Source organism: Microtus oregoni, unplaced genomic scaffold, assembly GCF_018167655.1.
Source record: "Microtus oregoni isolate MIOR12 unplaced genomic scaffold, Mior012 000105F_ref0000443, whole genome shotgun sequence".
NCBI classification, from domain to species: Eukaryota; Metazoa; Chordata; class Mammalia; order Rodentia; family Cricetidae; genus Microtus; species Microtus oregoni.
This window is the reverse complement of record NW_024544720.1, coordinates 2,397,712-2,419,103: the sequence shown is the minus strand read 5'-3', so window position 1 is coordinate 2,419,103 and position 21,392 is coordinate 2,397,712. Positions and strand designations below refer to the sequence as shown.

Below are 21,392 nucleotides of genomic sequence, written 5' to 3'. Positions count from 1 at the left end.
AGAATATTCCATGCAAACAGAAACGAATATACCTTCTTCTCAGCACTTCATGGAACCTTCTCAAAAATTGACCACATACTTGGTAACAAAACAAGCCTCAACAAATACAAAAAATTGGAATAACCCAGTGTACCTTATCAGATCACCATGCTTTAAAACTAGAAGTCAGGGGCTGGAGAGATGGCTCAATGGTTAAGAGCACTGACTGCTCTTCCAGAGGTCCTGAATTTAATTCCCAGCAACCACATGGTGGCTCACAGTCATGTGTAATGAGATCTGGTGCCCTCTTCTGGCCAGCAAGACTGTATACATAATAAACAAAGAAATAAATAAATCTTAAAAAAATAAAGTAAAACTAAAGTCAACAGCAAAACCAATTCCAGAAAACCCACAAACACATGAAAATTAAACAATGATCACCTGAATCATCAATGGGTCAAGGAAGAAATAAAGGGGGAAATCAAAGACTTCCTAAAATTCAATGAAAATGACCACACAACATACCCAAATTTATGGGACACAATGAAAACAATGTTAAGAGGCAAGTTCATAGCACTAAATGCCTACATAAAGAAGTTGGAAAAATCCCTCACTAGTGAATTAACAGAATATTTGAAAACTTTAGAACAAAAAGAAGTAAATTCACCTAAGAGAACTAGATGGCAGGAAATAATTAAACTGAGAGCTGAAATCAACAAAATATAAACAAAGAAAACAATACAAAGAATCAATGAGACAAAGAGTTGGTTCTTTGAGAAAATCGACAAAATATACAAACCTTTATCCAAACTAACCAAAAGGCAGAGAGAGAATAATCAAATTAACAAAATCAGAAATGAAAAGGGGAATATAATAAACAGACATGGAAGAAATACAAAGGATCATCAAATCATATTTTGAAAACCTGTACTCCACAAAATGAAAAATTTAAAGGAAATGGACAACTTTCTGGATAAAAATCACTTACCAAAATTAAATCAAGACCAAATAAACAAATTAAACAGACCTAATACTGCTAAAGAAATAGAAACAGTCATCAAAAGTCTCCCAACCAAAACAAGCCCAGGACCAGATGGTTTCAGCTCAAAATTCTACAAGACTTTCAAAGAGGAACTAATACCAATACTCCTCAAATTATTCCACACAATAGAAACAGAGGGAACATTGCCAAACTCTTTTTATGAGGCTACAATTACCCTGATACCTAAACCACAGAAAGAAAATACTAAGAAAGATAATTACAGACCAATCTCACTCATGAACATTGAAGCAAAAATACTAAATAAAATACTAGCAAATTGAATCAAAGGACACATCAGAAATGGGGAGGGGAGAGGCAGGGAGGGAAGCATTGAAGAACTCAAGATCATGGAAAAAAATAAAAATAAATAAAATATAATTGCCAGAATACAGACCATTGTCCCACACCATATAAAGAAATTAGAGAGTAAAATTCTAAATAACACAATTAAAAAATGGGGTACTGAACTAAACAGAGAATTCTCAACAGAAGAATTTTGTATGGTCAAAAGATACTTAAGGAAATGTTCAACTTCCTTAGCTATCAGGGAAATGCAAATCAAAACAACTCTGAGATACCATCTTACACCTGTAAGAATGACTAAGATCAAAAACACTAATGATAGCTTATGCTGGAGAGGATGTGAAGTAAGGGAAACATTCATCCATTGCTGGTGGGAATGCAAACTTGTACAACCACTTTGGAAATCAGTATGGTCATTTCTTAGAAAATTGGGAATCAACCTACCTCAGAATCCAGCAATATCACTCTTGGGCATATACCCCAAAGATGCTCAATAATACTATAAAAACATTTCTTCAACTATGTTCATAGCAGTATTATTTAGAATAGTCATAACCTGGAAACAACCTAGATGCCCCTCAACTGAAGAATGGATTTTGCATGCAAATGGTGGAATTAGAGAACACTATCCTGAGTGAGGTAACCCAGACCCCCCAAAAATGAATATGGTATGTACTCACTCATAAGTGGATACTAGCTATAAACAGAGGACATTGAGCCTATAGTTCATGATCCTAGAGAAACTAAGTAAAAGGTGAACCCCCCCCCCCAAAAAAACATATATAGACCCACTTGGAAATTAGAAACAGACAAGATTAGCTGAAAAAATTGAGAGCATGGGGGTGGGGGGAGAAGAGAGAATACAAGGGGAAGAGGTGGGGAGAAGGGGAGGGTTGGGGAGAACTTGAGGGAATGGGATAGTTGAGATGGAGTAAGGACAGAGATGAGAGCAAGGAAAGAGATATTTTGATTGAGGGAGAACCTGGCTCTAGAAAATTTCCCAGGAATCCACAAGGATGACCCCAGCTAAGACCCTAAGCAATAGAGGAGAGGGGGCCCAATCTTGACTTGCCCTGTAGTCAGACTGATGTTTATCTTAAATATTACCATAGAACCTTTGTCCAACAGCAGATGGAAACAGAGGCAGAGACATACATCAGAGCACTAGGCTGAGCTCCCAAGGTCTAGTTGAAGTGTGAAAGTAATGAGAACATGAGCAGAAGAGTCAAGACCATGATGACTTCATCCACTAAAACAGTTTACTTGAGCTAATGGGAGCTCACCAACTCCAGCTGGACTGGGAAGGAACAAGCATAGACCCAAACAAGTTGCTCTGAATGTGCCTGACAGTTGCATGGCTGGGGAAGACTGAGGGGCCACTGGCAGTGGCACTGGGATTTATCTCTACTGCATCTACTGGTTTTTTGGGATTCCATTCTCTTTGGATGGATACCTAGCTCAGCCTAGATATAGGAGGGAGGGCCTTGGACCTTCCACAAAGCAATGCACCTTACTATCTCTTAGGATTAGATGGGGGTGAGGTGGGAGGGTGTGTGGAGGGAATAGGAGGAGAGGAGGGAGTGGGAATTTGGATTGGTATTTTTTTTAAAAGATCTAATAAATTTAAAAAAAAAAGCTTCCAACCTTGGTGAACAGCAGCACTCATGTGCATATACTTTCCCCTCCCCGACACATAAGAAAAATTAATGAAAATCTTGAAAGAGATATTTGGTTCATCAAACAATACTCTATTATCAAAAAAGTTACCAGTTGTAGTGGCATACACCTGAATTCCAGCAGTCAGAGGCTGCAGAAGGAAGAATCATCTTGAATTCTGAAATTACCTGGCGGGAGTGAGAAGGAAACACGGAACACGCAACAAACCCGCTTAGGAGTTTATTAGAGGAGGGTGTTTAGGCCTGGGAAGTCAGTGTGCAGAGAAAGGGAGGGAGATGGTACATCCAGCTTTTTAAAGTGGCTTAGCGCACGCACACAGGAGGTCAACATGGCTAGGTCATATGTGGATGATGTAATCCATACCACACGTGGGTCACATGGGTCCCATTAGGCACTTCTGCCTGAGGGCTTGTCTGCACATGCATGACCCCTAGAACCCAGAAGTATCAGCCTTATGTGGCTGAAATCATTACAAGTTCAAGAGCTAAATAGTTCTAGGCCAACCTGAGCTATGGTATGAGACTCTATCTCAAAAATACAGGAAAAAATATATATATATAACAAGTTTGTTCCAGTTTAGAGAGCTCATGCTTATTTTCTCTGGAAGAACCAAGAAGCCAGCCAGAGCTAATTTTGTCAATTTCAATGTCTGTACCAATCACAGTGCCTGTTTTTATTTTTATATAGGAGTACTAGCTATATATTTTATTCAACATTGCTTTTACATATGACACTTGAGGACATGTGCAGTGTCTATGATTTTCGCTATTATATAGAGGATGATTATTTTAATTTATGAAAGATTCCAATTGTCATTTCCCCCAAATGGCAATGGAATTTTTCAATATCCTCAAATTAAATGCCTCCCTCTGGTGCAGGGAACATAATACGACAGTGTGTCAACCACAGATTTGTCTTGAGATTATTTGCTTACAGTTTAACAGTGCTGGCCCAAGAAGTGTACTGTCAGCAAAAATTGCAGTGTTTGAAGTTGCTGGGAGAAGCAGAGGAAACAGCCAGGGTTCAGAATGCAAAGAATGCAAAAAATGCCTCAGGATTAAAAGATACTATAGAACTAGGAAATTTGCTCTTTAAGTAAGTCCTAGAGGATTCCCTATTTCTGTCCAAAGTTTAAATTACTGATGGAGAGAGGTAATGTACTTTTTGTCTTTTGGACTCATGTAATGAGAATCAAGAATCACACACACACACACACACACACACACACACACACACACACTGAGAATATATGTAATTCTTAATGAGAATATATAATGAGACTATATTACTAATATAATGAGCATCAAGACAATCACAGAATCGATGTCTTTTTTTTTTGTTTTAAGACAGAGTCTTATTGTGTGTGTCCCTAGCTTGCCTAAAACTTGCTATGTAGACCAGGCTGACCTCAAACTCATAGATTATCTTTCCTCTCTTTCCAAAAACTTGGATTAAAGATAATCACAGAATTGATTTATATATAAAATCTGTTTCAGAAGTTTTATTTGTAAATGCAATTTTTTTCCCAAAGGTCTAAGTTCCTTCTGTCTTTCCTGAGTCTCTTTATTTTTGTAAAATCCTTGTGAGCTGGAAGCAGACTTCTGAAGACATAGTTGAGAAGGACAATTAAGAGAGAGTCCTAACCTCCTGATGTCTGTCTGTTCACTGTGCTATACACAGGTCTTTGTGAATGACCTAGGAGATTGTACCTAGATCAGCCCCATGTCCAGTAATAGGGGCTTATAGGAACAAGGAGGTCCAAGAAGAAAGGACACATGGATGAACATAGAGGTCAGGGTGTGTTCCTCTCTCTTCAAGCTGCTTCAAGGGTGAAAACCAAATAGAGTAATTTCTATGCCTGAATAGTTTACTTCCCCCTTTAACTGGCCCCAGTATGGCCTATCTTTTAAGGAAGATATTTTTGAGCAACAACGAGTCTAAGCACTCATGCACTTTAAGCAAAAATTGCAGTGTTTGAAGTTGATGGAAGAAACAGAGGAAACAGCCAGGGTTCAGAATGCAAAGAATGCAAAAAATGTCTCAGGATTACAAGATACTACATATTATATATATTACCCTGTTTATAGCCTTGTTTCTGAGAGCTGTCATCACTAACTGAACCATAGCAGAAGTGAGCACCACAAAGACTGGACAAACACACACCGACAGGCCCAATTCAGCCTGCCTTGTTTTCCTGTCTGCACAGAGCTTTCCTTTAGGTTTTTAAATTTGAATTTCCAAAGTCTTTAAAAAGGTCACATACACTCTCCAGGTCACTGCTAATCCCTAAAAATGTCCTTATCAGCAAGTTACAAGGCTTCTTCTACGTTACCTGACCCCCTGTGTGCCTCTGACCTTTCAACCTCTGCTAAGTGAAAATTCTCTTCTATTAACAGCCCCAGTCAGGTTTCTAAGATGAAGTCCTAACGCTCTTAGAGAATTAAAGCAAGTCACAACAGCTTGCAATAAAATAAAATAAACAAAATAAAATAAAAATCCAACCTAGACACTTTGGGACCTTTCATTTTATTTCTGACCTTGTCTTAGTTTGGGCTGATCTGAGATTCTGTTCAAGAATTGAAGAGGAAGGGATGGGTGTGGTGGCCCAAGCCTTTAATCCCACCACTCAAGAGGAAGAGGCAGGCCTTGATGCAAAAAACACATCTCTCACCTCAAAGGGAATAAGAGAGAGTTTATTCTAGTGCTATAGAAATGAATATTTTGCACTGGTATGGATCTTGGTCAATTGACACAATTTTAAGGTCAATTTTGTTATATGTATATTTCTGCTCTTGATTAAGGTATTATGTTTGTGCAGCTCATAAAAAATGTTGTGTGTAATAGGAAATACAGTTAATAGATAGTCATCTATAATAGTGAAGCTTGTAGTCATGTTAGTTAGGTTTTCTACATGTATAGAGATGTATTTCAAATGGATAGGCATTCTTCAAGTCTTTCAAAGACTATAGAATATGGCATTTAAAATGTTTAAGAACTTGGGACTTTTCATGACGATTTGCTCATGACTCATTTGCTCCTGGCAGCACCAATCTATTTCAAAAGAATCATGGGCATCAAAGAGGCTTCTTAATGGAGTTTGTTGGCCATTTGGGCAAGAAACTGTTCTTGCCTGGACTGCCTGATGAACTGGACATGCAGGACCCACAGAAAAATGACTGCTGAACTTGCTAAAGGTGTGATGATCTGATGGAGGAAGGTCATTGGCTAATAAAGGCACTGCCCTGGCCCATTTTATTGGTTAGAGGATAGGTGGGAGGAGTAAACAGAACAAAATGCTGGGAGGAAGAGGAAGTGAGCTCGGAGACTCGACCGCTTTCCTCGCGGGAGCAGACGCCTCAGAGAGACGCCATGCCCTGCTCCCGGGATGAAGCTCGGACCCAGGATGGACTAGGCTAGAATCTCCCCGGTAAGCGCACCTTGGGGTGCTACACACAGATGATTAGGAATGGGCTAAATTAATATGTGAGAATTAGCCTAGAAGAGTATGGGCCAAGCAGTGATTAAAAGAATACAGTTTGTGTGTTGTTATTTCGGAGCATAAGCTAGCCATGTGGGCGGCCGGGTGTGGGGGACGCAGCCCTGCCGCCCCATATTACTACATTTGGCGCCCAGACGTGTGAACAACTAAACCCACTTAAAAAACCTGAAAAGGCTTAAAAATAAGGGAGAGAGAGTTTAACACAGATTTTTGCTGTTTGTTGGTGGCATGCTGTAGAGAGATTTCCTGATTCAGCAACAGTAGCATAAAAAAGGCTGTGTCATTTTAAAGCGAGACTTCCTGGGGCTCTGCCGCCATTGTGATCTCTGTCTGGCTCCTGCAGGAGACAGAGCTTTTGAATAGAGCATTTGGAGTAAAGTGCTAGGATTTGTTTGATGGCAACTAGACTCGCTGTGTTCTCGGGTCTGCTCTGCTTGCTAGAGGCAAGCAGGCGCCTCATCTAAGAGAGGCTTCCTGACTCAGCTTTAGCTGCAAAAGCCTGCAGCTCATTAAGAGGTCCTGCCACAAAACACTTAAATGGTTAAAGCTGAACGCATGCTTTTCGATTTTCAGCCGTAGCAGGAAAAAAGCTGCGCCGTTTAAAAATGCCAGCTTTCTGGGCTGTCCTGCCAGGGCAAACTCTCACTATTTGAGGCAGGAGGGCCGGCTACCAAGAGAGGACTTGAGTGTTGTCTGTTGTAGCTCACTTGCTGGCAGGGACCTTGAAATGCCATACAGTTGTTGCAGTAAACATGGCTACAGCCTGTATATCCGCCATGAGGCTGGAAAGCTAAGGAATGGACTGGATCTAGCTGGCAAAGCCACGCCTTTAATCCTACCCATATTGCTCAGTAATTTAAAGGCTCGTGTGGTCAGAAAAAGAGAGATATACAGTAAAGAGAGATTCAAAGACAAAGAAAATTTTTAAATGGTTTACAGTGTGTTAAAAATATATGCAGACTAAAAGTTGAAGTTCTTAAAGTAAAAAACAAAAAAAGGAAGAGAGTTGTTGTGTGTGGTAGCACACGCCTTTAATCCCAATGCCTGGGAGGCAGAGACAGGCGGATCTCTGAGAGTTCAAAGACAGCCTGGTCTACAGAGTTACTTCAGGTCAAAGATACAGAGAACCTGTCTCAAAAAGCAAAGAGTTAAAAGTAAAAATAAACAAAATAGAGGTTAAAACAAAGCTGTACAAAGATGGAAAATACACAGAGAATCTTGATACTGTATGCTATTATGATCTCTTTGAATTATTTGAATGCTGAGGAAGGAGCAACAGCTGCTAAAAGATATTTATTTATAAATACTGCTGAACTAATCCAACATAGATACTTTGAAAATGCCTTAAATTTGAAATTTGGATCTAAGGACATGATACTTTGGAAAGGAGTTTCTTATTTTGTTTTCACAGAGGATGAGACGCTGTTCATTTCTTCTATTCCAATGTGGTATGATGGACCACGCCCTCCTGAAGGGTTGCAGTGAACATCTTCAAAAAATTACTTCACTCAACTGCCAACTGAGATAAACCTGGCACACAGGTTACACCCTAAATGATCTGATTAACAGCGCCCCCATTCAGCAGGAAGCAGTTTGGAGAGAAAAAACTGCGCCCATATTCCCAAATATGGTTTATAAACGTTCTTTTACATTTAAAGGGGGATATGATATAGATATGAATAATTTACATTAGTATAGATTTTGCTTTATTGATAGAAATTTAAGGTCAATTTTGTTATATGTATAAGTGTTTCTGATTTTGATTAAGGTATTGTGATTGTGTAGTTCATTTAAAAATGTACTGTATAATTAAGAAATATAGGTTGTTAATGGATAATCATCAATAATAGTAAAGCTTGTAGTCATGTTAGTTAGATTTTCTAGATATATAGAGATATATTTTAGATAGACATTCTTCGTGTCTTTCAAAGATTACAGAATAGGACATTTAATGTTTTAATAACTGAGGACTTTTCATGACAATGAGACACTCTGCTCCTGGCAGCACCAATCTACTTCAAGAGGAAGATGGGCATCGAAGAGGCACCTTATGGGGTTTGATAGCCATTTGGGCAAGAAACTGCTCTTGCCTGGACTATTGCATAAACTGGAAACAGAGAACCCGCAGAGAGAGGACTACTGAACTTGCCTAAGGTGAGATGATCTTTCGGGGTTCCTGATTCATGAAAGAGTCTGCGAGACATTCTGCAGGACACAACAGATAGTGACTGAACTGACTTTGAATTTTCCTGCTTTATGGAAATGTCTGCTGGATACCATGGGCCTGAAGGCTGAAGATGGATGCCCCAACGGTACAGAGGAACTTTGGGTGACTGTCCAGGCAGCGAGATGTCTCTGTCATTTCTAGAGTTTTAAAAGTTTCTTAGTTCTTGTTTACTTAGGTAATATTATATCTTTCTGGAGTCTTTGATGGAGTTAAGAATAGTTAGTTATAGTTATAGTTTTCCTTAGTTATGATAAAGATTATTGTAACTTTTACTTGATAACTGTTTTGTTATATGTAATTTTGCTATGTTAAATCCTTTTTTTTTTTTTGTTTAAACCGAAAAAGGGGAAATGATGGAGGAAGGTCATTGGCTAATAAAGGCACTGCCCTGGCCCATTTTATTGGTTAGAGGATAGGTGGGAGGAGTAAACAGAACAAAATGCTGGGAGGAAGAGGAAGTGAGCTCGGAGACTCGACCGCTTTCCTCGCGGGAGCAGACGCCTCAGAGAGACGCCATGCCCTGCTCCCGGGATGAAGCTCGGACCCAGGATGGACTAGGCTAGAATCTCCCCGGTAAGCGCACCTTGGGGTGCTACACACAGATGATTAGGAATGGGCTAAATTAATATGTGAGAATTAGCCTAGAAGAGTATGGGCCAAGCAGTGATTAAAAGAATACAGTTTGTGTGTTGTTATTTCGGAGCATAAGCTAGCCATGTGGGCGGCCGGGTGTGGGGGACGCAGCCCTGCCGCCCCATATTACTACAATGATCCTTCGAGGTTCCTGCTTTATGAAAGACATTCTGCAGGATACAGAAGAAGGCAACTGATGGGCTTTGCCATTACAAGGTAGAAGAGATCTTCAGATTTCCTGCTTCATGGAAAAGTCTGATGCATACTATGGGTCTGTAGTCTGAAGATTGGATGCCCCCATGTTACAAAAGAACTTTGGGTGACTGACCAGGCAGCAAGATGTCTCTGTCAATTCTAGAGTTTTAGAAGTTGCTTACAATGCACTTTCTGTTTACTTAGGTAATATTATATCCTTCTGGTAGTCTTTGATGGAGCTGAAGAATAAATAGTTATAGTTTTCTTTAGTTATGATAAAAGACAAAGTAGATATAAATATTGTAACTGTAATTCCTACTTGATACCTGTGTTATATGTAATTTTACTATGTTAAAGTTAAAACATTCCTTTTTACTTAAACAAAAAAGGGGTAATGGTTTGGAAGTCTTTCTGTCTATGTTTTGCTTTTACTGGTTAATGAATAAAGTTGTTTCAGCCAGTGGTTTAGCAGAATAGAGCTAGATGGGAAAACTAAACCGAATGCTGAGAGAAAGAGGTAGAGTCAATGAGAAGCCATGTAACTGCTGCTGGGGACTGATGCCTGAACTGGAACCCACCAAAACTTTGCCAGTAGGCCACAGCCACGTGGCAATACACAGATTAATAGAAATGGGTTAATTTTAGGTGTAAGAACTAGCAAGCCATACACTTAAGTAAGTGGCCAAGCAATGATTTAAATAATATATTTTCTGTGTGATTATTTCAAGTCAGGACAGTAGGGAAACAAACGAGCACCTTCCCCCAACATTCTAGAGCCAAATTTCAAGTGACCATGGCCCAGGAAATGTGAAGCCAGTTCATCCCAGGCTCTAATGTAGAAGAATTCTATAGAGTTTTATAGTAGCAGGGCAAAGAAAGTCATGAAACAAGGCATTTAAAAAATAAACACACACAGAACCATTGAAAATATGAGATGTGGGTCACAGCAAGATGGAGGAATTTCTCCTATAGGCCTCAGATGATATTTGATGACATTGTTAACTTTTGCATTGGTGGAACTTAGTAACCTATTAACAGATTCCAAAAGACTTTCAATCTTTTGGTCACAGGATACTAGTTCTGACAGAGGTTGACAAGGAATGGCTCTTCATGGGGCTAAAGCTAGCTCTAGATGAGGCAATCAAGTCCAGACCTGCAGGATCCCAACCTCTGCGTTCATCACTGCAGCTCTAATCAGCCACCCTATCTTTGAGACAAAACATCTTTCCAGAAATTTTTGTTCACCCAGGTGATTTCAATACTAGCTTGATATACATAGTGAATTCCAGGTCAGTCAAGGTTATGCTGTGAGATTCAAGAAAGAAAGGAAGGAAGGAAGCAAGGAAGAAAGAAAGTTAGAAACATTTAATTAATTGAGATTTTATTTTTATTTTTGAGACTGGGTCTCATTATATAGCCCAAACTGGGCTGAAACTTGCAATCCTCCTGCCTTGCTTCAACTCCCCAGATGCTGAGATGTCAGGTGCACACCCATATCCACCTATCACATTTAAAATGCTTTGGATTATCATTTATCTTCCTTCTTTTCTTCACTCTGAAACCCCAATGGCGTATACAGTGGAGACTTTGGTTGGTAGATTTATATTGTAGATCAGGCTTCAATTAAATACCATCTTCGTGTTTCCTTGTTTGCTAAAACATACACGTTTTCATAGGCCTTAGTCCCATCCTTTGAAAGTCACAGAAGAAGATACAGTTTTTGTGGGTTGTCGGTTTGTTTTGGGGGACAGATTGTGTTTGTGACTATGTGTTGTTTGTTTGTGAGGGAATTAAGTTTGCTCAATAGTTACTTAAAACTATAATAACAGGATGGGGTGAAGCTTAATGATACAATACTCACCTACCATTCCTAAGGATCTGGGAGCTGTGACTCCAGCACTGAAAGGGGGACAGAAGGAGGCCACAATAGAACTGGCAAAACATGCTGAGGATCACAAAGTAAAATTCGCTTTTTGAAAAGACAAAACAGAGTATGCTAAAGTCATTTCATGCTGCTGTAGGCTTCTTCCACATGCTTCCTTGGTTCCCAGGGAACTGGCAGCCTCAATCTCTCCTTTGGTACTGGGAATATTTGGGTGACAGTTACAGTAACTGTGAAAGTCTGGCAAATTCTTTTTATAAATACAGCCTGTATCTGAAAGGAATACTTTATTATTCTTGGGGTTTACAGAAGGAGAACTCATGTAGCCCTTGGCTGGATAATAAATTTTGTTACTGAGCTTTCCAAAAGGATTGAGGTTGAGTCACTCTGGACTTGACTTCAAAGTCCCACTTAAGAGACAACTGGGACTATAAACGGTTGCTGCTGAATCTATTTCTTGCAAATAACTCCACATATCAGAAGCACAGTTTAGTTCAATGTTGCTGGTTTGGAGTGCACCGTCAGGCACAGTCTCCCTTCTTGTTTTCTTGTCTGCACTTGTAGGGAAGTAAGCAGGCAGCCCCTAGGCACTTTACAATGCATGTTTTCTTTTTTGGGTGCCACTAGATTCATTTGATCTGCAGAGTGAACTTAAAATTGAGAAGGCCCTAGAACCTACTTTTATCATGCCATGAAAGTTCACTGGAAACCACGTAGTTAGTGGAGCAGGTTGCATGGCTCTTTGAACTTGGTCTCAGCTGACTGCAGAGCCTGTGGTTGAATTCTAATGATTCTTTTCTCTCCTCCCAGATCTTAAATTTCCATGGCTATATTTAAACAACCATCTCCTATCTTCTTCTCAGAGAACCACAACTGATTTTTCATATTATCCAGGACATCCCTGAATATACACGCACACACGCACGCATGCTCAGCAGGGCAAAAACTACAAACAAACATGGGAAAACAAACTGATTATTATCCGTTAGCTTCTGAGTATATCATTTAGTTTCTACTAGTTTAAATAAAGCTTGGCAGTGACTTCAACATAAATAAGAATGAAACTCGGTTGAGCATACATTGTAGCCCTACACCAATGCCAACAAAAGGCGGTGGTGTGTAATACTAACTAGTATATAGAATTGAAAGCATGTAATAAACTTCATAAGGAAGAATTGAAAAAGAACAAAGGTAGGGACTCTGACATGACTCAGTGGGTAAAGGTACTTGCTATCTAAGCTTGGTCACCTGAATTTGATTCCTGCAACCAATATAAAAGCAGACACACTCCATGCTTGTATGTATGAGCACATACACTCACATACATACTGTCTTAGGGTTTCTATTGCTGTGAAGAGACACCATGACTATGGTAACTCTTATAAAGCAAAACATTTAATTGGGGCTGGCTAACAGTTTCAGAGGTTTAGCTGTTGCAGGATATTTGATCACACTGTGAGCCCCAAGACTGCATTATTTACTGGAAAAAACTGTTTCTAGTTGTGGTGTGACTCAGCCCTAGCACACACCTTTAATCTAGGCACTTTCTGCTTATTGTAGACAGGATTAAATAAAAACAACATCCCACAGCCATGCAAGAGGCCAAGCAAGCAACAAGTTGACAGAGTAACCATAGAGAGCCAGGAGGACAGTTGGAGAGAAGCACAGGAAATAGAAGGGACACCGAGACAGAGGAAACTTGTTTGAAACAGCGCAAGAGGGAAGCCTTTTTTTGGGACTCTAATGGAGGAGGAAGGTCAGCTGGCTGCTTTCTCTGCCTCTCTGAGTTAGCAGGTTTTTACTACAGCATCTGGCTCCTAAGTCTTTATTGGTAAAAATTGAGATTTTGTTTAAAAAAGAACATAGTTCATGATAGTCATAGTGTCATGCAGGCACTGAGCTGAGAGTTCTACATCTTGACCTGCAGGCATTAAGAAGGAGACTGCCACACTAGGCCTACACTTCTTCCAACAAGGCCACACTTCCTAATAGGGCCACTCTCTATGGGCCAAGCATTCAGACAATTGAATCTATGAGGGCCATTCCTTTTCAAAATACCACACATATAAATTCTATACTTTTTCTAATGACAAAGGTTAACACCAAACATATGGGCACTGTCCTAGCTAGTTTTATGTCAACTTGACATGGAGTTATCGGAAAGAAAGGAACCTCAATTGAGAAAATGCCTCTGTAAGATCCACCTGTAAGGCATTTTTAAAATTTATGATTATGTGGGAAGGCTCAGCCCATTTTTGTGGTGCCATCCCTGGTCTGGTGATCCTGGGTTCTATAAGAAGGAAGGCTGAGAAAGCTAGGGGAGCACACCAGTAAGCCACACCTTCTCTGGTGGCTTCTGCATCAGCTCTTACCTCCAGATTCCTACCTTGCTTGAGTGTCTGTCCTGACTTCCTTCAATGATGGGATACGATGTGGACTTATAAGGCAAATAAACTCTTCCTTCCCAACTTGTTTTTTGGTCAGATGTTTCATCCCATCAATAAAACCCTGAATAAGACAGGTGCTTTCTTTAGTGATTGTGCAACTGAGCCCAATCGGCTGACTGGAAAGCTTACTATCCTTAAATAAAGATTAAGAGGAGATTTTTTTACAGGGAAACACACACACACACACACAATACATACAAAAACACAGCTCTCGCCTTAAAGGGAATAAGGATTGATTCTTGAGCAAGAAATGTGGCAATGCATCAATTTAGATTGTTTACAATGACATATTCCAGTGTGGAAATGGTTTAATGAGGCTTCTATAGCTATAGAACAAAACAGATTCAGAAATCAAGGTATTTTCAAATACAATGGAAGTAGGTAGAAAGGTTACAGTGAAGCAGAGAACTATCTGGATATAGGCTTCAGATACCACCTGATGGTACTTTTAGCTCTTGGGTTGGTAGACGTTAGTTGTCTGTTAATGCATCCCAGAAGGTTTTAGCTGATAGTCACAGGATGTTTAAACACAAAGGTGGCCAATGATTGGCTATTAAGGGTATTGTGATGCTTAGTTCTGTCAGCTTGGCACAATCTAGAGCCACCTGGGAAGAGTTTCAAGGAGGGGCTATCTAGATAAGGTAGGCCCCTAGACATGTTGTAAGGGATTGTGTAATACACCATTTGAGGTAGAAAGACCTGACCATTGTGGGCAGCAGCCATTTCCTGGGTGTGCATCCTGCACTATATGAGAGTGGAAAAGGCAAACTGAGCACTAGTAAGCATGCATATATTCATCCTTTCTCTTCTTTTGACTATGGACGTGACTAGCTGTTTCAAGTTTTTGAAGTTTTAACCTCCCTGAAATGGTGGACTGTAACCTGGAATGAGGAGAAAAACCTTTCCCTGCAACTTTTTTTTTTTTTTTTTTTTTTTTTGGTTAGGGTATTTTATCACAAGAATAGATGTGAAATGAGAATAGATGCTAAAAAGAACCCAAGATACTTTGGTCATAGATCTGCTATATTCCAACTCTCTAACAACATAAACTTCCAATCAGTCAACCAGCTGTGTGGAATCTTTAACAATACAGGTGTGACATTTTTTTTTTTCAGGGAATTTTACTTCATAATGTTCATGTAAGAAAGCACATTTCTGAAGAGATACCTCAGTGGTAAAGAACATTTGTTGGGTTCAGTTCCTAGCACCACATGGTGACACTCTGTAGCTCCACTTCCAGGGATCTGACACCCTCCATGGATACCAGGCATGCATGTGATGCACACATGCAGGCTTTCTTAGTTTAGATGTACATTTCTGAGCATGCTCCACTCAGGCCATTTATCACATATTCAAAAAAAAAAAAAGAAGCAGAAGTTAATACTTCTGGGTAGAGAATTTAGTATCAGAATGAGAAAAGTTTATTCTAGATCACCTAAAAGAATGAGTCTGAGTGACTTGGTGGCCTCTAATGCTTCCTTATGAATTTTTTCAAAGAGCTCTAGTTTGAAACAAAAACAAGAACAACTTTGAAGGTACATTAAGGATTTTGGGGTGGGAAGGATTATTTTTATGTAGTTCAAACTGGTACCAAACTTCTAATTTTCTTGCCTTAGCCTTCAGAACACTGGGATTACAGACACTCAGCACATGCCAAGACCACCCTCACCCCACCCCACCCACTGCCCATACATTTTGCAGTTTGTCCCTTCCTCATTTAGCTACTAGGAAAGTGCCCCAGATTCAGAAAAATTCCTGTTGAATATTTCTAGGAAAGTTGCTTACTTACTGTGAGGTCCATATAAGATGATCAGCAGCCTATCTTTCCAGCCTTGCTATGTTTTACTAATAATCTCAATTCTGGGAGAAGGCAGTACGGTATAATTAGCAATGCCTAAGTGTTGGGCTCAGATAAGGCCACGGTGTAACTCAAAACACATTTATTGGCTGTATTCTATTAAATATGCATTGCAGATCTCTTCCATTCCGTTTTTTGTTTGTTCATTTCCACGTACAAGATGGGAAATGCATGCAGGGATCAAACGAGGCAAGACTGGGAGCCTAGGCCCAACACTGGCACACAATGAATGTCTCCTTTCTAAATTAGGGGTGAGACTATGGACGTAGAATGTTCATCAAGTACTGACTTTAAGGGAGCTGTTTTCTATGAAGAGAGCTCTTGGTGGTCCTTTGTTGTGACTGCTGATTGCACACATCTGGAAACTATGACAACCAGTTTGCTTTGAGTTCAACTTGGCCCCAATATTGCTTTATACAGGGCAGCTTCTAGCCTTTAGTTTTCCTCAACACATTGTCTTGAATTTGGGCATAGGGGTGGCTGTCAAAGGAAATGCAAACATGGGAGGAACTGAGGTCTGTCTGGTTGGTACCCCATCCTGTATGATCCCATTAGAGAACTATCCCTGGAGGTCTTAGGGCTTTTTAATTGAAAATACATTAGGGAATTTTAGTATGGTACTTTAAATGAGAGGGGGTATATGTGTGTCCTTGGGGAGGGGGTGGTGAGCTGATTTCCCCAAATCCATGAAGATAATAAGATGTAGAATTGGAAAAAGATATAATAAGTGCAAGAAAAAGGAGAGGGGAGGGACCATATAAGTTTCATTTGCCTTCAAAATCTCATACCTAAGCCCTCTGTACATTGTCACTGAGACATGTAGTAAGATTTAGCCAGCTGAACATGCCACGAGAGAGAAGTTCAGTGGAGAGTACTTTTATAGCATGGGTGCAACCCTGGATTGGATTCCAGGAAAGCCAGATAACTAAACAAATTTTCCAAAAACTCCATATAATCAGTAATGAATCATAATTTAAAAATACAACAAAACACAGTTTGTAAAATACTCCTAGTATTACTGAATCTTTTGACGACTTAGAAGGTATTTAGGATCAATATTAACCATCATGCATTAAATCAATGAATATCAATATTCCTTCAATGTGTCAAGCATTGTTCTGGGTGCCTGAGATACGCTTGCACAGATTAAAGACTGGTAAATATAGATTGGGAGGGTGCTAAAAATTAAAAGTTGGCTACTTGTATTTGCTTACTTAGTAACCTTTTTTCCTTCCTCCCCCCCACCTTAAAAGCTTCCATTTTTCTCTTGTTTCTTTGGTTCATAGAAGAACCCCTTTATTTCCAAAAGACAATTGTATATCCTCCCATGTGTTGCATAATTCCCTCCCATGTCCATAGCCAAAGAGGAACTACAGTAACTGAATATAATGGGCTCTTCTCTAGATGAGTGTGAAACCAACTAATACAACCAAATGAAAGTTGCAGAAAGATTTATTCCTTGCAGCACCTAAGGAGAGCATTGGCATTATCTACAAAACAACGCTCTCACCAAATAAAGTGTGGGAGTTTTATTTTAGAATCCTACACATACTCATATAGGACATATTGGAGGCACTTCTGAGTTTGCTTGGTGTAAGTATACTGGCCATGTTCAATTTAAGGTCATGTATCATGGGCTTAAAAGGAAAGATGGTAGACATGAAACTCCTAGGCATCTGTGTTTAGGATTTTAAGAGCAGAGTTACCTTTAAGTGACCTTGACTGTTTCCTTAGAGGTTTTTCCTATGAGTTTTCAGGTAGACCTAAAAGTAAGAACAACTTTGAAAGTGAACTCATGGTCTTCTAACAGGGCAGTAGATTTCTCCTTTGTAAAGACAGTTTGACCCTAAATCTATCTTCTTTCTTAGTGGCTTTTATACCAGAGTGTGGATTTCTGTACAGTCCTGAGAGTATGATAAGCAGTAGGAGTAAACATACTGCTAGGGTTTCTAAAATACATGCCAGAATAGCAGAATACAAATACTTCACCCTCATCTGTTCAAGTCAAAATTACATCAAATACTTCAAATCCAGGTACTAGACGTGAATTCTACTGGCATTACATTTCATATTTGAGAAACTGATAGAAAACTTCTATGGTGGTTAAACATATGTCAGGAGACAAACTTCCTCAAATTTTACTCATAATTGCTTCCTTCTAACCTGTTTTGTAGAACACAGGGTGTGACCTGAGTATTCTTTCCTACTTTTTAAAATTTTAATATCAAGTGATCAAACTCAATCTTGATTACCCTACATTTGTCCTTGGGTAGCCTCAGGCTAAGGAAGTTCTTTTAATTAATATGGAAACGGAGCCTAGGACTTTCAAATAAATATACACAAGCTGCTGCAGAAGTGAAAAAAAAATAGGGGCTCGGAAAGAACTGCATGTTCCGAAGAATTGTAGAGACAATAGCAGCAGCTACAACAAGGTTCTGGACAGCAGGTATCAATGACAAACTGAGGAAACTGTGCATTATAATGTAAATAAGATCTCACTGATGGAGGGGGGGGGGTTCTGTGGTCCAGACAGAAGGTGCATAGGGGCTGGCGCAAGCGCAATAGCAGGGGCACCTACCACGTGCAGTGGCAGGGCGCCGTTAAGGACCCAATCGTGGAGGACAATGGCGTCCAACTTAAGGAAGTCAAACGTGGCCTCCACCAGCTACAAGAGAAAGGTGGGTCCTAAGCCTGAACTCACAGAAGACCAAAAGCAAGAAGTCCGGGAAGCCTTTGACCTCTTTGATTCTGACGGGAGCGGGACCATCGATGTGAAGGAATTGAAGGTGGCCATGAGAGCACTAGGCTTTGAACCCAGGAAGGAAGAGATGAAGAAGATGATTTCGGAAGTAGACAAAGAGGCAACAGGAAAGATCAGCTTCAATGACTTCTTGGCTGTGATGACTCAGAAGATGGCCGAGAAAGACACCAAAGAAGAAATTTTGAAGGCTTTCAGGTTGTTTGATGATGATGAAACCGGGAAAATCTCATTCAAAAACCTCAAGCGTGTGGCCAATGAGCTGGGGGAAAGTCTCACGGACGAGGAGCTGCAGGAAATGATCGATGAAGCTGATCGTGACGGCGATGGAGAAGTGAATGAGGAAGAGTTTCTTAAGATCATGAAAAAGACCAACCTTTATTAAGTGACTAGCTGGGATCCCTGCTTCCGCTTTTGTGAAAGTAGAACAGTTTTGGTCAGTTCCCTCTTCCTGCCTCATTTGTCTTAGTTGGCTTCTAAGCCTCTAGAGCAATTATAAATTTTAAAGATAATTCTATGTGAGTTCTGTTGTTTAATTCTCAAGAGCAAACCTCAATTAAAGGTGCTCGAAGCTGGAGCCCACTCACAGCCATTCATGAACTGAATACAAGACAGCTTCCTAGGACAAACAAAACTGTGGTTCTCTGGTCACTTATGCGATTTTAAATAACATGCGCAGACTGGTGATTCCTTCAAGTCAGTGTTCTAGTATGGTGAGTTAGAGCTCAGATCACTCCAGCCATTGCTTTTCACTTAAATGGATACTGTTCTGAAGGATAATAATGTGACTACTTAAGAATTATTTAAAAGGGGCTGGGGAGATGGCTCAGCGATTAAGAGCAATGGCTGCTCTTCCTGAGTTTAATTCCCAGCAACCACAAGATGGCTCACAGCCATCCATAATGAGATCTGGTCCCCCTTTCTGCCCTCCAGGCATACATGCAGGCAGAACATTGTATACATAATAAATAAATCTTAAAAAAAGAAAAGAAAAACTCTTAAAAAAAAGTACTACTTAAATTAAGGGAGGATTATTTATTTGAACTATGGAAAGATACTCCTCAATAAAACCTTGCTGATCCTTCAAATTAAAAAAAAATAAAAGGTAGGTTTTCTGAGTGTGGTAACACACAGCTATAATCCCAACACTTGGGAGGTATAAAGCCAGCCTAGGCTACATAGCTCTACGTCATTTGGAAATTCATAGAGAGAAATCCTGCCTCAAAAACCAGAAGGGGAGATAGCTCACATAGCAAGGTATTTACTGTGCAAGCTTGGAAACCTGAGTTTGGATCTCAAAAATCCATGTAAAGTTCAGTGCTATCTCCAAAGCTTGGAGATGGAGGAGTAGATTAGGGAGAGATTTCTCTTTAATCCCAGCACTAGGGAGGCAGATACAGAGGAGCTCTGTGGGTTCAAGGCTAACCTGGTTTATATAATGAGTTTCAGGTCATCCTGGGCTGCATATTGAGAACCTTGTCTCAAAAGAAAAAAGGTGGTGAACACACGTGTACACACATGTAAGTGGGTACCTGCTCACACACATGTGTACACACATGTAAGCGGGTACCTGATCACACACATGCACATATCTACACAAACATATCTCACATACACACAAAGCTGGGACTGTAGCTCTGTATTGCATTATTGTATATAGTCTTCCCTTTGGGAGGTGGTTAACTACAATGGTCACTGTTTCCTAGCTTTACTGCATGCCAGTGAGTCTTCCTTACCTATTGAGGAGTATGGAGGGACAATATGCAGACTTAGCACAGGATAAACATGTAATTTTATTGTGGCCTAAGCAAAGTATAACTTTTTAAGAAATTAAACTTTCTATTCCCCTTGTTTTTTGAGACAGGATTTCTTTGTCCCAGATTGATCCTATATTCAATATGTTGCCAAAAATGACCTTGAATTTCTAGTCTTCCTGCCTCTACCTTCCAAATGCTGGGATTATAGGAGTTCACTACGACAAAAGCCAGTTTGTGCAGTGCTGGGGCTAAACTCGGGGACTCCTTCATCTAGTCAAGCACTCTACCAACTGAGCCATATACCGCTGGGTTTGTTGAAACAAAGTTTCACTTGTATCCCAGGCTATCCTCAAATTTCTCCTGCTTTGGTCTTCTTAGTACTGGGGATCAACATCACGTTTGGCTTTTTAAAATGAATATTTTAAAATGACTTTTTAAAATGAATATTTACAAATGACATGATCTTAGTTCGGGTTTTTTTTTTTGATTTTTAGAATATATCTGATATATGGGTCTGAGGACATGGTAGACTATTTGCTGCTCAACCATGAGGACCCGAGTCTGGGTCCCCATAACCTACATAAGAGGCCTCTATACTTATATACATATAGACCAAGAGCTAGGAGTTGGGGAAGAAATGGTGTAAGACTTTAAGACAATCTTGAAGCCATTTTTGACAATTCTGAATCCTCTCAGCCTCTGTGCCATAGTGCTTCCTCTCCTCGCCTGGGAACCAAGGACCTAACAGCTACACTCGCACGTACTCAGTTCCTGAACCATATACGTATATTTTGGTTCGGTCCCCTGGGAAACGGGGTCAAAATGACCTCTTACCTCATCTGATCTGGCAACAGTTCTCCAGTCAATTATTGGTAATAGCCCTTTCGAATAAGCCAATCAGAATAGTCAAAGAACAACTCCCCTAGCTTCTGTGGCCAATTTAAAAGTAGCCTGTGCCAGCTATTTGAGGTCCCTCGGCTTCCCGAATGCTGGGGGACCCTGTCATGACAGAATTAATAAAATCCTCATGCTTTTGCATCGGCTGTGGTGTATGAGGTGGTCTCTGGGGGTGACTCCTCCTCGGTGTTTGGACTCTAGAGTCCAACATTGGGAGAGGCAGATTCCAAGCTTACTG

The 21,392-nt window shown here is 40.1% G+C and overlaps 1 protein-coding gene across 1 annotated transcript; it reads left to right on the top strand.

The window, feature by feature from the left end:
* The first annotated feature begins 18,366 nt into the window (after positions 1–18,366).
* On the top strand, positions 18,367–18,885 carry LOC121443406 (centrin-1). Its single transcript, XM_041645167.1, has one exon. It carries the CDS (start codon positions 18,367–18,369, stop codon positions 18,883–18,885), a length of 519 nt encoding a protein of 172 aa, XP_041501101.1.
* The last annotated feature ends 2,507 nt before the right edge of the window (positions 18,886–21,392 follow it).